General features: G+C 41.0%; 1 protein-coding gene, 1 long non-coding RNA gene and 1 pseudogene across 3 annotated transcripts in view; 2 read left to right on the plus strand and 1 right to left on the minus strand.

The window, feature by feature from the left end:
- Rnf11 (ring finger protein 11) overlaps window positions 1–15304 on the minus strand; it is a 43881-nt gene extending 28577 nt beyond the window's left edge. Inside the window, exon 1 of one of the 2 annotated variants that reach the window (XM_021247912.2) lies at window positions 14725–15304. In XM_021247912.2, the coding sequence (XP_021103571.1) occupies window positions 14725–14847 (123 nt within the window). In that variant the 5' untranslated portion in view covers window positions 14848–15304. The remainder of the gene's footprint in view (window positions 1–14724) is intronic. The other variant, XM_021247911.2, reaches the window with a different exon arrangement.
- LOC101721120 (ATP synthase peripheral stalk subunit b, mitochondrial pseudogene) lies at window positions 2001–2899 on the plus strand (annotated as a pseudogene).
- A 499-nt stretch (window positions 15305–15803) lies between the features above and the next one.
- The window catches only part of LOC110346597 (uncharacterized), a 33580-nt gene continuing 32775 nt past the window's right edge, over window positions 15804–16608 (plus strand). Inside the window, exon 1 of the long non-coding RNA XR_015452606.1 lies at window positions 15804–16533. This is a non-coding gene — a long non-coding RNA (uncharacterized LOC110346597). The remainder of the gene's footprint in view (window positions 16534–16608) is intronic.

Here is a 16608-nt window from a genome sequence, read left to right on the forward strand (position 1 = left end):
ATAATATTACTCTGCGCCTATATACCTTACATTTATGGACAAGTAATCTTTGGCACAAATGGCAAAAAAATTCAATGCCGAAATAATACTTTGCAACAAATGGTCCTGGAACATCAGAATAGTCACATATAAATAAGTGAAACTAGACTACTTCCTTGACAATACTATAAGCACAAAGAAAAAATAAAAACAGGTAAACTGGATTTCATCAGAAAAACTTTTTTTTTTTGGTACCGGAGATCGAACTCAGGTCCTTGCACTTGTGAGGCAGGCAGTGGAACCACTGAGCTAAATCCCTGGCCCCAGAAAAACTTTTAAATTGGAAAGACATCATCAAGAAAGTGAAAAGACAACTCACAGAGCCAACTTTTTAGCAAATCATATATCTGATGAGACCTTGCGACCAGGATATATAAAGAACTCACAACTCAATAATAAAAGAAAATAGCTCTATTAAAGATGAGTAAAGAAGCTGGAAGTGGTGGTGCACACCTGTAATCCTAACACTCTAGGTGGCTGAGGCAGGAGGATTGCAAGCTCAAGGTGAGGTGTGGCCAGCCCAGGAAACTCAGCAAGACCCTGTCTCAAAATAAAATAAAAAAGGATGGAGATGCAGCTCAGTGGTAGAATGTTTGCCTACTGTGTATAAAGCCTTGGGCTCAATCTCCAGTACTGCCAAAAGAGAGGGAGAGAGGGAAAGAGACCCAGTGAGCACACACAAAGGAGCCAGCTGTGGTAGCACACACTTGTAGTCCCAGCTATTCAGAAGGCTGAGTCAAGAAGATTGCTACAGCTTAGGAGTTCAAGGCCAGCTTCAGCAATAGTGAGGCCTTGTCTCAAAAACTGAAAAAAATAAAAAAAATAAAGAGTGAATGCATCTCAATTTGCTTAGCATGCACAAGGCTACAGGTTCAATCTTCAGAGCACACACAGAAAAAAAAAAGAGGAAAGAAAAAGAATTAAAAAGGGTGAAGGCTTAGAAATGGTCAGAATGGTCCATTTTATGTTATGTAGATTTTAGGTTAAAAAAGAAACACCTCTCCAAAAACAAAATAAAAGTACAAAAGGGTGAAGTATCTTAACATACCTTTCTCAAAGGATATATACAAATGGCCAATGAGCACATGAAGAAGCTCAACATAATCAGACTTAAGGAAATAATCAGGGAAATGCTAATCAAAACCACAAAAAAGACCATATTTGTACACTTGATTATGGAAATCATTTTACAAGGTATATACATCAAAACATTATTTTATTTTATTTATTTTTTGCACTTGTGAAGCAGGCGGCGAAACCACTGAGCTAAATCCCCGGCCCTCAAAACATTATTTTAAAAAATTATTGTAAGCCATAAATGTTTAATTTTGTCAAATAGACCTCAAGAAAGCTGGGGGGATTAAAACAGATAATAATAACAGATAATAACCTGATTAATAGTGGGGGCTATTAAACAAAGAGCAAATGAAGCAGGAGTGGTGGTACACACCTGTAATCCCAGAATTCTGGGAGACAGGCAGGAGGACTGTATGTCTGCGTCCAGCCTGGGTAGCTCAGTGGACCTTGTCTCAAGGGAGCTTGGGGGCAGCTGGAAATGTAACTCTGTGAATGCCCTGTGTTCAAACCACAGTACCCCCCCCCCCGGCCCAAAAAGAGCAAATGAAACTCATACACTTGCAGTAAGGCATGGTAAATAGGTGAAATCACTCTGGAAAAGTACTTGGCATTTTTTTCAAAATGCATTTAAAAATAGGATGGATTGAGAGAGAGAGAGGAATGGACAGATCATGGTAAAAACCAAATAAAGCAAAACCTTAACTGGGCATTTATACAGTGGAAACAGGGATATTCAAACAAGCTTGTCAAACTTTATTTTTGAAGATGTCTGTAACAAAATGTTTTTTTTTCTTTTTTCTGTAACAAAACATTAAGGCAAAAACTAAATATGGGCTCTCAGGGTCACAGGGTTGCTAAGACCACTTCCTGGACCTGTGCTGACCATGTTGTCCCGGGTGGTACTTTCTGCTGCCGCTACAGTGGCCCCGTCTGAAGAACACAGTCTTTCTAGGACCAGGGATATTGCAGTCAACAAGGATCTTTCACATAGGTAGCCAAGACTTGCTCCTCTACCACCTCTTCCTGAATATGGTAGAAAAGTTTGTCTTGGGCTAATTCCTGAGGAATTCTTCCAGTTCCTTTATCCTTAAACTGGTGAAACAGGTCCCTACATGCTTAGAACTGGGGTTATCTTGTATTTTCTGTCCAAAGAAATATGTGATTACCCCAGAGACCTTCTCTACCATATCTGTAGTAGGGCTAATTCTCTATATAATTAAAAAATATGGTGTCTCTTTTGAAGAATTTGTTGATAAACTCAATGAGCAAAAAACTGCTCAACTAGAAGAGGCAAAGCAAGTTTCCATGAAACAAACAGAGGATGCAGCTTTATTGGAGAAGTCACAGCAGGCACTTGTTCTAAAGCACCATGGATGACCAGAGGAATAATATTGGTATGGCCTTGGAGGTTACTTACAAGAAACGACTACAGAGTGTAAGGAGGTAAAGAATTGTCTGGACTATCAAATCTCTGTGCAGAACATGATGCATTGAAAGGAACAAGAGCACATGATAAACTGGATGAAGAAGCAAGTGTTGCAGAGCATCTCTGCACAGCAGGAGAAAGAGACAATTGCCAAGGGCAATGCAGATCTAAAGCTGCTTGCAAAGCAGCCCATTATTTAAATATATCTATCCCAATTGAGACAGCCAAAAACAGTTACCTAAATGGAAACTAGTCTATGTGACAAAAACTTCCCGTATTGCTGTCTACTGAAATTACAGTTTACTTTTCCTAAAAAAGAAAAGCATGGGGCTTCATTTATTAAGAACTAAATCTCTTGGCCAGCCAGATGTTTCTCATCCTTACTCTATATTGAGTTGTTCTGTGATCACTTTTGATTAAGCAGTTTTTTTATTAAAACTTATTACCTAAGATTACCAAGCTATAGGTTTAATTTGTAATTCGTTCTATGATCTTGCAATCAAGGACAATTGAAACAAGGGGAAAAAAATTTGCACCTGCTCCATTGCCCAGTAATGTTACTCCGTGATATTTACCCAGAATAAACAGGCATTGTGCAATGTTCAAATCAGCCAAAAACTGATGCAAACCAAATATATGTCATTAGACTGGACAAACAAAATGTGATTTATAAAACTGAATATTACACAGAAACTAAGAAAAAGAGGTGAATTACTGCCATTATGTAACATGAAATTATACACATTTGAAGTTTGAAACTGAGCCATACAAATATATGGGTGATAAATTAGATCATCCCTGTGATCCCAGAACTGAGGAGGCTAAGACAGGACTGCCATGAGTTCAAGGCAAGCTTGGGACTATACAGTGAGTTCAAAGCCAGACTGGAGTACATACGAAGACCCTGTCACAAACAAAAGACACACACACACACAAAAGGAAAGGAAAGAAAAAAATCAGAATAGTAGTTACCTTTGGGGACAGGGCACTGACTGTTGGAAGGGGCATAAAGGAGCCTTTGGGGGGGTTGGAAATAGTTCATTGGGCTATACAGTTAGATAATTCTTAGTTATGTTGTTAAAGACCTGTTCTTTCCTATATATAAAAGTAACAATTTAAAAGTATACACACACATATATATTTTACTCTTAATTGTACAATATTATATAACTTCCCCAACTTTTTCTGAGACAGAGTCACATTATGTAGTCAGACAGGCCTCGTAATTTTGGTCCTCCTGCCTCAGCTTCCCCCAAGTGCTAGGATGACAGACATGTACTACCATGCCAGGCCTGAACTCTTTCTCCCACCACTACTGATCATTCTTTCAATTCTTAGCTTTCCCACTCATAATTTAATCAAGGCACCTCTACTGTTTTTATTCATTTTTTCACACTGAGGTTCCACAGTCTAAGAATTTGAAAGCTTCAGAAGTAAAAAGTAGAACTTGTGATTCACTGCCCTATCTATCACAAATTGACCCCAATTTCAAGTCTATACCAAACATTTTAATACTCGATTAAGTACTGTTTCACAGTGAGCTACTAGGGGCTGGGGATTTAGCTCAGTAGTTCCGTCGGCGGCCTTGCAAGCGCAAGGTCCGGAGTTTGATCCCCAGTACCAAACAAAACAGCACAATGAGCTGCTAGTCATTTTATGTAGGTATATTGGTCTTGTCCACTTAACTGTCAGCCCCTTGAAGGTAAAGGACTCATTTCTCCTTCCCCCTGCCAAATACAAACTTGCTGACTAATAGAAGATATAGGCACCAAAAAAAAAAAAAAAAAAGAAGATATAGGCATCAAGTATCCTAGCTTTTTTTTTTTTTTTTCCAGTACCGGGGATCAAACTCAGGACCTTGAGCCTTCGAGGCAGGCTTGGTGCCACTGAGCTAAATCCCAGGCCCTAGTATCCTTGTTTCTTAATGAGTACTCAGAACATTTTAGTAAATTTAGAAATATATTTGGAGGGATGCTTTCTTCATTCCCACATTTCAGATCCCTTAATTTACTGTATGCTCTCTGGATTAAGTAACAAGATAATTACTCATCTGGCCTCTGGGAGCACACTCCAGGTTGGCTATTTAATTCAAAGACATGTATGTATGCATTCCTATGAAATTTAGCTGTATTCTCAATCAAAATAAGGAACTCTTCCAAGAGTTTAAAAACAACAAACCATAAAGGCAAACTAAATATAAAAACCAGTGTGGTGGATTACTAATGGTCAACTTCTAATGCCCAGCTGAACTGAATAAGCATGGTTCTGGGCGTGGAAGACCCACCTGAGGACTGTTGCCAACCACATAAAAAGAGACCTGCAGGGGAAGATCATGTGCTGTTGATTTTCTTGGAGAAGCTTTGTGCATGTGGCAGGTTTTCCTGATTTGAACTTGGCTGTTCTCTTGAGAAGAGCTCGGGTCCTCCCTGTTGCTGGGAATGGCTACTGTACATCAGGGGAGCTCTGATCTTCACCTTGAACATTGGTTCCTGGCTCCAGGGTAGATCCCTCAGTCTTGTGGCACAAATCCTTCATCCCACTGGCAAAGGCTTTCTAGCTTCACCACTGATCTTAGAACCTTCCCAGGGCAGATCCTCGATATGGACTTGCATAAGACATTGCCATGGGCTCTAGGCCTCTGGTTGGATTTATAGAGGACATTCACTGCCTTGAGCTCTAGGCATTTAACTGGACACAATTGTGTGGGACATTGCTGCAGGATGTAGCTGGATTCTCTGGGTTTCTAGTGTGCAGACAGATTTATTGCATTTCTCTGCATTTGACTTTTAGGGTGAATATTATAAAATAATCCTATAAATTATATGTCCTGTATTAAATCTATTTCCTTGCAAACCCTGACTACCTACAACCAGCATGTCTGGTTTCCTAAGAAGAGAAAATATTTATCCTTTACCACTACTTTCCAATTTCATGTAGTAATTATTTCTGCCCTTAAAAATCACATACTCTGGCTATATCTATAAGTTTTTCCTTACATCTTCCACTCATATTTTCACTCAGACTTTTGTCACCATGTCAGTGTTATTTTAAGTCACAACTGCAAAAAGCCCAAATTCCAACCATATTAAAAATGCCATACATATTTGTTAATTCAATATTAAATCTCACTGGAAAGGAATCAACTTCTAGACTTTTTACAGTGTATCTTTCCTGTATTTTGTCTCAAAATACTACACATAAAATTCACCTTAACTATGAAATATACAGTTCAGTGATATATATTCATGTTGTGCAACCATCAATCACTATCCATATCTCCAAAACTTTTCATCTTGTAAAGCTGAAACTGTATACTCATTAAACAATAACTGTCCATTTATACCCTATTTTTAATAACCTATTTGAATACAGGACAGAAATATATCATCCCTAACTCTGTATTTAAAGAAAGGTAATACACTAAAGCTATATTCTGAAATAGAGGCAAGATAAGAACTGTATCATTTCTCTAATTCTGACTGTATTCACAATCATCCTCCAGTCACTCCCTTTATTTCCAGAATTTACCTTGCCAAGTCACAGGAAAGAAAAAAAGAAAGCCAGGCATGGTGGCGCATGCCTGCAATCCCAGCAGTAGTGTCAAGAGAATTACCATGAGTTCAAAGCCAGACTGAACTACACAGAACCTATCTCAAAAGGGGAGGGGGGCACACAAAGAAATGGCAAATGTTCTTTGAAGGAAGAAAATCATGGAGAACCTACAGTGGCCATTTTGTGACAATCTTCCTTTTTAGAAGAAACAAAATAAGTTCTTAAAAAAAAAAAAGAATCCCATCCTACTTCAAGTATTATATTAAAAAATTTAAAGATCTAAATTCTTCAATACAGGTTTCTAGTATTACCAAAAATTGTTAATAAAATCAAGTTCTCAGATCATATGTACCAAGTAGTTCACTGTCCGTATCTTCTCATGTTACCCTATAATTAGCTCTAGAATTAAACTGTTGATGCAGACTGTCCTACTCTTAAAGGTGTGTATATTCTGAATGCCAAAAGAACCAGTCTTAATTAAAGGACCCAGTTTGAAATCAGATATAAAAACAAATATAACAATGGTCACACAAATAAATAACTTTGCTCATTTATGCAAAGATAACCAGGGAAGCTGAACTTCACTGAACAAAACCAAATTCAAACAGAACAGAACAAAACAAAACCATAAAAAGATTACCTTTCCTATAGCTCATCTACTTTATAAATTAAAAGTGATAGTCCAAACACTAACACACAGAATTCTGGGAACATTTTATATAGAAGGAAACAACCATAAAACTATTTGTTTTTCAGTAATGGGGATTGAATCTTGGCCACACCCATGCTAGCCGAGTACACTACCACCAAGTTATATCCCCAGCCATTTTATTTTTTATTTTGAGATAGGGTCTCACTAAGGCTGGCCCTGAATTTACAATCCTCTGGGCTGATCCTTAAATACCGAACGTAGCTGGGATTACAGAAGTATGCCACCACACCTAGCACATTCTTTCAGGGAAACGCAATGCTTGATTTTCATATTCACTGGTGTATGGGTGCCTACTATGAGAAAAGTGGAGTGTTGGCAACACAGAAATGAATCGGGCTTGGATTCTAGTCGTAATGTAACATTGTCACCAATAGTTAAATTATAGGAAGGAAAAACTGTTCTAAGAATGGTAAAAAAAAAAAAAGTGCTAAAGGAACTCATTTTAAAGTTTAGGTCTGAAGATATAGCTCAGTGGTATAGTGCTTGCCTAGCATGTGGAGGGTGCTGGATTTGATCCTCAACACCTAAAAAAATGTTTATCTTGCAGAGATCAGGACTCATGGGGATTCATGGCACTCAGGCTGGACCACTGGACCATGAACACTTCAGTTCAGACTAGAAATGATTAAAGGAATGTTCTGGGCAAAGGGAATAGAAGGAGCAGAGGCAAACAGAAAAACAAGGCATTTGTAGTGAACTATTCAGTTAATGATAGGTTGTATAATAAAGTACAGGGCTACAAGAGCTGGAAAAGTAGTCAGATTATAACTCTGAATGGTTAGACAAATCTCCTGGGGGTTAGTCATGAAGAATCATTAAGGATTAAGAGGCAATGGATCTAATGTGGAACAGGATTTACCTAGTGTCATGGAATGGGGAGAGAAGACATCAATTAAGTTACTGTTGTAGGAACTAGTGACTTCAATTATGGTGGTGATAGCAAAAGAGAGAAGGTAAAGTCCTAAGTTAGGCAATCATCAAATATTCACTGGGTGTCTGTAATAGGTATAGTACCATTCCACTCTACTGAGAAATTTAAGTTTATCATTCCTGTTTTTTAGGAAACTGATCGGAAAAAACAAAATCTATCAGAATGCCAAAGGCTAATAAAATAATCAAGATAAATATTGCAAATAAAAACTGTGCTTGGGCCGGGGATTTAGCTTAGTGGTGCTGCTGCCTGCCTGCCTCAAAAGTTCAATGTCCCGAGTTTGATCCCTGGTACCAAAAAAAAAACTGTGCTCCACAAATCAGAAGTTAGAAAATGGCGAGCGATGGCTTTACTAACAAAGTTAGAGACGATCTGCAACTCACTGAGAAGACAACTTCTTGAAGCTGACAAGCATTTTTTTCTAGTAGTGCCCAAGTCTGACCCAGGGCTTTGCCCATACCAGGCAGCTGCTCTACTGTTGCACTATATCCCCACTCTTGAAATTTTTCAAAGTTAAATAATTTGTTTAGTAAGACCAAGATATGTAAATAAATTGAGGTAATTTCCCCCCAAATGGTAAACAAAATGCTAATTAAAAGAAAACCTTCAAAAGAAAACCTTCAGTTATTTAAATTTAACTCCATAAGACTGAAAAAATGAGGTATTAGCACTATAGCTCTAAATGCTTAAAAATACTTTATTCCAGAATTTTAAAGGAAGGTTAGTTTTAATGAATTCTATAGGCTAGTCCAAGCCTTTTTTTTTGGTACTGAGGATTGAACTCAGGACCTTGCGCTTTCGAGGCAGGCACGGCGCCACTGAGCTAATAAATCCCCAGCCCAAGTCCAAGCCTTTTAACAAAAAAGTAACTTAGGAAAACTACTTTTGAAACCTGAAACATATTTTGTGAAGTATTGGTTTCTGAAAGAAGTTCCTTAAAACATGAGCTGATAAAGTCTCCTTCCTTTTTCATGTATTACAAATACGTGGCAGAGTCAGAATTTGACCATAGATTCATCGGGGTCCAAAACCAGAACTATATTTGTACTCACAGCTCTATAAATAACTTACTTTCGTTTCTTAAGCTTTCTAATATATTAAAAAGAACAGGGCATGAGAAGAAGATTGGTAAATCTCAACCTATACATGTTCCTCAATTAAAATAAAGTTGATCCTGGGCCGGGGATTTAGTTCAGTGGTACTGCACCTGCCTCACAAGCGCAAGGTCCTTGAGTTTAATCCCCGGTACCACATAAAAAAAGTTAAAATAAGGTTAACTGCAACAAATCCACCATGAGTTGCAAGTATCCTAAATTGAAAATGCATTTAATACATCCAACCTAGCAAAACATCTTAGCAACACAGCACACTGGTAAAATGTACTGGTTGTTTATCCTTATGGTGGAGTGACTTGACAGAAAGCTGAGAGTTGCTGCTGCTCACTGCCTAGCTTTGTAAAAAATTACCATACCACTAGCCCAGGAAAAGATTAAAACCCTAAAAAGCATTGAAGTGAACCATCATAAGTAAGGGACAGTCTATATTTAACTACCATAAAACTGAGAGACCCCAATCTTTATATACATTCAGGCAGAAATACCAGAAAGTGGTTTGTTGTCCAATGAATATCAAACTCTTTAACAGAGTGCAACCCTCAGATTAGCATGTGACAAACAGGGCTCCTGAGCCCTGGCTTCAGAGCTAGGCTCCTCATACACCTCAGAGCTTGGGTGATTACCTGGTCTCCTTGTCTGATGACTTGCACTTCCCATCCTTTCATGACCTATCTTACCTCTCACTACTCTTTCAAGATTGCCTTCGGATGGGAAGATTTTTTTTTTTTTTTTTTTGCACTCCTTCTAAACAATCAGGAAGGGGCCGGGGATTTAGCTCAGTGGTTCCGGGGCCTGCATCAAAAGCGCAAGGTCCCAAGTTCGATCCCAAAACAATCAGGCAGTAGAGTTGAATAAAGGTGTCCCAAATCTTTAATCCTACTTTCTAAGAACTGTCTTAATCTCCCCACCCCACCTCCAACATACTCCTACCCCATCTCAGCCCAATATTTTAAGAACATCCAAATACATTTCCATAAAATATCTTGGGGCAATACTCACGCAAGATTTTATTTTTATTTATTTTTTTGCAAAGAGAACTTACTATATTGCCCAGGTTGGTCTTGAACTCATGATCCTCCTGCCTCAGCCTCCAGTAGCTGAGATTATGCATATGTGTCACTATGCCCAGCACTAATTGTTTTATTTTTATTTTTTTATTTTTTGGTACAGGGGATTGAACTCGGGACCTTACGCTTGCAATGCTGGAGGCGGAACCACTGAGCTAAATTCCCATCCCTAGAACTAATTATTTTATTTATTTATTTATTTTTTTGGTACTGGGGGTTGAATTCTGGTTCTTGCACTTGTGCAGCAGGTGGCGAAACCATTGAGCTAAATCCCCGGCCCATAATTATTTTAAATCAAGTCATATTTATTATTGGCCTTTGACTTTTTTAGGAATATGCATAATTCTGATAATATTCATTTGAATCTACTTTAAAACATATTAATTCATTTAAAAGAAATCCATTCATTCACTCAACCAAATTACGGAGGCCCTAAGGTACCTAGAAATAACTTTTACTGGTACTGGGGATGTAACACAGGGTTGCTCTACTACTAAACTAAATCCCCAGCCCTTTTTCTAGTTTTTGAGAAGGTTTCACTAAGTTGCCCAAACTGGCCTTGGAACTTGTGATCAGCCTGGCTCAGCTTCTAGTACATAGGATTACAAGTGTGGACCATCACACCCTTTCTAGGAAACAACTTCTAAAAATTCTTCCTTCCTCCTTTCCAAGTAGTAGCAGACAGATAATAAACATAAAATACTGTTTGTTGGGGAATGGTGGCTCACCCTTGTAATCCCAGCATTTGGTAGGCTGAAGAGGTAAAATGGTTCATTTTTTTCCAAAACAATTTTTTTTTGGTACTGGGAATCAAACTCACGTCTTCTGCTTGGCAGGCAGGTACAAAGCCACACCCCGGGCCCTTTAATTTTTGAGACAAGGTCTTGCAATGCAGTTCAGGCTGGCCTTGAACTTGGCAATCCTGCTTTAGACTTCCATGGGGGCTGGGAATACAGGTGGGTGCCACCACACCCAACTCAAGGATAGATGAATTTAAGGCCAGCCTGACCTATACAGCAAGACCCTGTGCCCTGCCACCCCCAAAGTGCATTTTAAAAGCAAGAAAAAAAGTGGAACAGGGGCTAAGTGGGAATTCCAGGGTGCTAGGGCAGGTTGCAATTTTAAACAGGGTGATAAAGAAGATTTAAGAGGGTGACATTTGAGAAAAGACTTGAGGCAAGGGATGTATGTAACTCACTGGTCAAACACTTGCCTAGTTGTTTATATGTCCCCTAAAGCCTCATGCTTTTTCAGAGGTGGTTCAATCCAGAGTGTGTGAGTAAATCATGGTGAGGCTAGGTCTGAGAGTACTAGGACTAAGGATGTGAGTGTTACCCACCCTAAGTAGCATGAATAAGATAAAAAGGGGCAGAAAGAAACTGTTAAGGCCCCTTGTTGCTTTTGCTGTCTTTTGCCACCATGAACTACTGCCACTCTGCCATGTGCCATTTTGCCTTGGAGCCAGCTGATTATGGACTGAAACCTCTACAAATTATGAGCTAAAAACCCCCTTCCCCTCTAACTTTGGGTGTCGGGTATTTTGTTTCAGCAACAAGAGAAAAGTAACCAACACACCTAGCATGTGCCAGGACCTGGGTTAAATCTCCAGTATCACGCCCTCCAAAAACTTTCCCCTAGCCTGGCAAAAAACACAAACAAAAAAACAAGGAAGAACAAATGCCAGAGAAACAGACTTGACAGAGGTGAGAGAGTCAAGTCAGTCAGCCATGGTGATACCTGAGGAGTACTAAATGCACAGGAACAAACAGTGCAAAGGCCCTGGAGTATTTCAGAACAGCAAGGAGGCCAGTGAGGCTGGAAGGAAGCCAGCAAGGGAGACAACTGGTAATTACGAGAAATATAAGTAGAGAAGGAACACAGACTATGTAGGGTGTATGGGTCACTGTAAGCAATTATTTCCACAAAGGGTTGAGAGCTGAATGTCATGATGTGTTTTACCATCATCACTTTAGCTGCTGTGCTGAGAAGAAGCTATAGGCATGGCAAGGGTGAAAAAAGCAGGGTGACCAGTTGAGAGGTTACTAAAGAAACTCAGGAAAGAAATACAAGCTGGGTGTGGTGGCACATGCTTGTAATCCCAGCAGAGAGGCTGAGGCAGGATGACTGATACAAGTTCAAGGCCAGCCTGGAATATAAAGCAAGACCCGATCTCAAAAGACAAAAAGAAAAGAAAAAAATACGTAGTTTCTACAAATGTTTATCATAATGGTACAGGGCTTATTTATTTTTGGTTGTTTTTTCTCTGGTACTGGAGAGTGAAGCCAGGGCCTCATACATGCTAAGTACACAACCTATCCCTAAGTTACACCCCTAGCCCAGGACTTACTTTTAAGCAAGAATAAGTAAAAACAAATCTATCAGATCCTTCTCTAATAGAAAATAACAAACTGTTTTATAAAGCTTGTGGCATATACGTCCACAGTACAATATAAACACCAAAGTTATCTTTTAACTATTCACTACAGAAAAAGTGTTCCTTTATCTTTATAATAAACTACTCCATTTAAAGTCCTAGTCCAGCTGAGTCTATTTTTTAAAGAAATGAGCCAATATTGCTGTGGGTTTGTTAATTATATACTGTATCCTGAAAAAGTTACTTTTGTCAACTGAAAATATTACAAATCATTTACCTTGGATTAGTGCTTTTCAGGTCATCTAAAATAAATACTTCTTGAATCTTATTTCCTTTAGGGGGTACAATATTCTTTCTATAAAAGTTTCTTTTTATGGTCTCATCTCTTAAAATAACTATTCTCTTAAAATTTATACTAAGTTTATCTATCATTATCTGGGTCATTCTCCTCAGGAAGGGGCAGCTGCAAAAAATTTCCAGTCAGAAATAACACATTCCAAAAAAGTCCTCATAGTACCAAAAAATACTATCATCTTGTCCTTTTGGAAAGAGGAAATATAGTTCTCATAAATTCTCAAGTTTTCTTTAACAATTATCATAAGGATAAGAGAAAAACATGTGCCTTGAAGGGCTAAGGAGCAAAGATCCGGAAATAAACTCATAGTACCTCTAAAAAATTTGCTCATGAACTTAGGCACATTTTTGCTTTGTTTATATAGGAGGGGTCAAAGTGATATATAAAGTTTACTTGCTTCACTCAAAAGACATATTATCCAGATTCAGCATGGAATTAGACTACCCCTGTGACAATTTATACATCCTGGAGAGAAATGAGAATGAAAATACACTAACACTGAATTCAACTTAATTCATTCAACATCTAGGTGTTTTTACATACTAGGAATCCCCTGAATCATTGCAAGGGATGGATGGCCCTTGAGAATGGTGCTTCCATTCTTCACTTATTCCAGTTACAGAAGTACCTACCACGAGCCATATGCTGAGGATATAAAACCATATTACATGGGAGGATGAAGAGAACACCTCAAGAATGAGACACACATCTAATTAAACAAAGATATTAAAGTGTACTGCTTATGTAAATGTTGAAGGTCCAGTAAGGGACACAGCTAGGAATTCAAGGTGGGACGATAGTGTCAGGATTTCAGATACAAGAGCTGAGTCCTTAAAGAGGATTAGATGTTCACCTGGCTGACCTTGGGGGAAGGGCTCAAGCTGAGAGCAACTGGAGCAAAGGCAAATGTGTGAACGGTCTGATGTATCTGATAGGCCTGGAATACAGAATATGAGAAGCCAGGAAGGTTCCTCCATGCCACAATTAAGACTGGACTTGACTGGCATATGTGAAAGGAACTTGAAGGGTTTTACTCAGAAAACTAGCACATGAAATCAGGTTTTTCTGGTGTGATGAAACACTAGTTTACATAGGAATGAAAAGAAAACACTAGATAATGATGTCATCCCATGAAAAAACAAAGGAGACTACCCAGTTAGAAAACTAAACTCCCTTCAAGGAAAAAAATCAAGTACAATTATTCAAGCCCTTGTAGAAAGTTTTTCATTATCATGTAAAATTGAAAAAACAAGAAGAAAGGTTTTACATATACCATGGATTACATCTACCTACACAACTATGCTGAGTTTTCAAGATGTCTTAGCTCTTAACAATTCTGTAACACATCTGGGGCCACTGATTGTTGTACAAAGCGACGAAACCTATTCCACAGAGTCTTTGATATAAGTGAGAACCACCAGTAACAGATGGTATTTTCCAAGTCAGGCTGAGGTTTCCAAAGTTCAAGATAATTAAGCTTTAAGTCAGCTCGTTTAAAAGGTGTGTCATGGGGTGGAGCAAGAGGAGGGGCTAAAAATCAACATATACATATATAAACAAGTAACTTAATGTCGCTGGGACTAACATCACCAGTTGGAGATTTATCTCCCAAATAGAGGGAGAAAAGACCATCTGCCAGACCAATTAACAAAAGGTGGGGGGTGAGGAAGAGGGTTAGATATGAAAATATAAATGGAGGGGGTTGGCCACCAACCCAGAAACCATAATACAACTGCTGATGCGATGAGGAAATCATGATTCAGTCATAAATGCAAGAAAATAATGTCACTCTCGAACTCTACGTGTGAACCACCAGACATACACTGGCCAAGAGGATATGATCACATACTGATTCCCTTAACTCAAGGACAGTGTACCGTGCCCAAACGGAGTCTGAGGAAGGTGAAGGATCACCCTTATTCTGGGATAGGGAATAGCAGCCCTCAGACCCAGACCAAGAGGTCGGCGATCCCAAGGCTAGGCCTTGCGGAGGCCTGAGGCAAAGACAGCCCGAAGTCCCCTCCAGCTCGGCCAGAGCAGCCTCTCACCTCCCCTCCGACACACACCCTCCCCTACCTGATATGGCGGCGGCGGCTCCTGATCCGGCTCCGTGCCCTCGCCAAAGCTAGCCCGGTCGGACTGAGACTCGTGAAGCAGGGAAATGTCATCCGAGGTGGGCGATTTGAGGCAGTTCCCCATCTTCGGGGCTGGGCTGTGTGATCTGGGGGAGGGAGAAAGCAGTGACGGGGTCTTTCGCACGCTCCGCGGTCAGGCTCGCTCGGCGAGGTCGGCAGCAGGCCGGGGCTCAGGCGGCGACTCCCCCGCCCCCCGGTGCGGCGGAGGGACCGCTCATGCCAGCCCCCGGGGACCGGGGCTCAACGCTGGGCCGCGGGCTCCGCCGGGGTCGCGACGGTGGCCTCCGGCGAGCCTGCTGGGGGGGGCGGGGGCGGGGAGACGAGGCGCTTCCCCACCCCGCCCCCCCGCGGGGCTGCGGCGGCCACCGAGCCGCTGGGCCTAATCCAGGTCAGGAGGTGGGGGCGCGGCCGTCGCGGCTGCCTCAGCTGCTGCCTCAGCTGCTGCTGCCCCCGCCGACGCCGGAGCCACGGCCGCGGGCCTCATCCTACTCCGCCTCAGCGCGGCGGCGGCGGCCAGAACGAGGCTGGCGGGACCCTGCGTCATCCCGCCTTGCGTGCTTCGGCCCCACCCACGGGGCCGCGCGGCCCCTCCCCTTTCCCCTCCGGGCCTTGGCGCGGGGTCTGCGGCGGCGTCTGTTCCTACCTTGGCGGTGACGCTCGCTGACTCTGAACTCTCTCTGCAGTCTCCTCGACTTTCCTACGAACGCCGTTCTGCCCGGTTTAACCCTCACCTCTTACCTGAGCACTGTTCTGAAAGTCTTACCTCCTGCCAAGCGCTCTATTTATAAATCCATATCTGAGCCGGGTGTGGTGGCGCACGCCTATAATCCCAATGCTGGGGAGGCTAAGGCTGGAGGATCGCTGCAAGTTCAAGGCCAGCCTTGACTATATAGTGAGTTTAAGGCCAGCCTGAACTACGTAGGGAGACTCTGTCTCAAAAAAAAAAAAAAAATCCATATCTGAATAGATCAATCCCGTGGTTAAAATGTTACCTGGCTTCCCCTTTCATCCCTTCAGAATAAAGTCCAAGCTCATTAATGACACAAAGATTATTCTAGCTGTTATCTCAGACTGTTGCCTTTCTTTGCATTCCCACCACTAAAGCCACTGTGTCCTGTCTCAATGAGGCTTCTTCAATAGAGCCTCAGCGAATCTCCCTGCCTTTGCGGTTGCTCCCATCCAACCCAGGATTCGCACAGCTGATGGCATTATCATTAAAAATGTAAATCTGGTCATATAATTCTGTTTAAAATCTCCAACGGCTTCCCCGTACTGTCCTTAACATAATCGTCAAATGGTTCACAAGTCTATCTCTCCAACCTCACTAGCAGCATTGTCTCCTCCACGGACTAAATTCTAGGCTGCCCAAAGTGCTTCTGGTTACATCCAAGACCCAAAATTCTGCACGAGGCCTGTCCCCATATTCGTTCTCTGAAGAATCTTCTTTTCCTCATCCGACCTTCTACCTTTCATCAGGGTAATCATTGTTCACATGTCTTTCCCGGATTTTGTTTCATTTCCGTAATCTTCCCATGTGGGTCTGTCACTCCTGTGTGATCTCCGACCCTGAGCTTTTCCCTTTTACAGCCCGATCAAGCTGGATCCTGGGTCCCTCCTCTGGAAGCCTGGCACGTTACCTCAGGGAGAGCAGGCTCTCTCCTTGGTTTGGTGAACAGCTGGAACAACACAAGCAAAGGAAGGAAGCAAGAAAGATGAGTGTGCTCCCCGTGGTCATTCATTCAGCCAGAAGGCAAGACGTGACCTTGACTCCTTTTCTTTTATTCATCATTTGCTGATTTATTATTATTATTAATATTTTTATTTT

Source organism: Heterocephalus glaber, unplaced genomic scaffold (genome assembly GCF_053883595.1).
Source record: "Heterocephalus glaber isolate CG9 unplaced genomic scaffold, H.glaber_assembly_v1.0 deba00001451, whole genome shotgun sequence".
NCBI classification, from domain to species: domain Eukaryota; kingdom Metazoa; phylum Chordata; class Mammalia; order Rodentia; family Bathyergidae; genus Heterocephalus; species Heterocephalus glaber.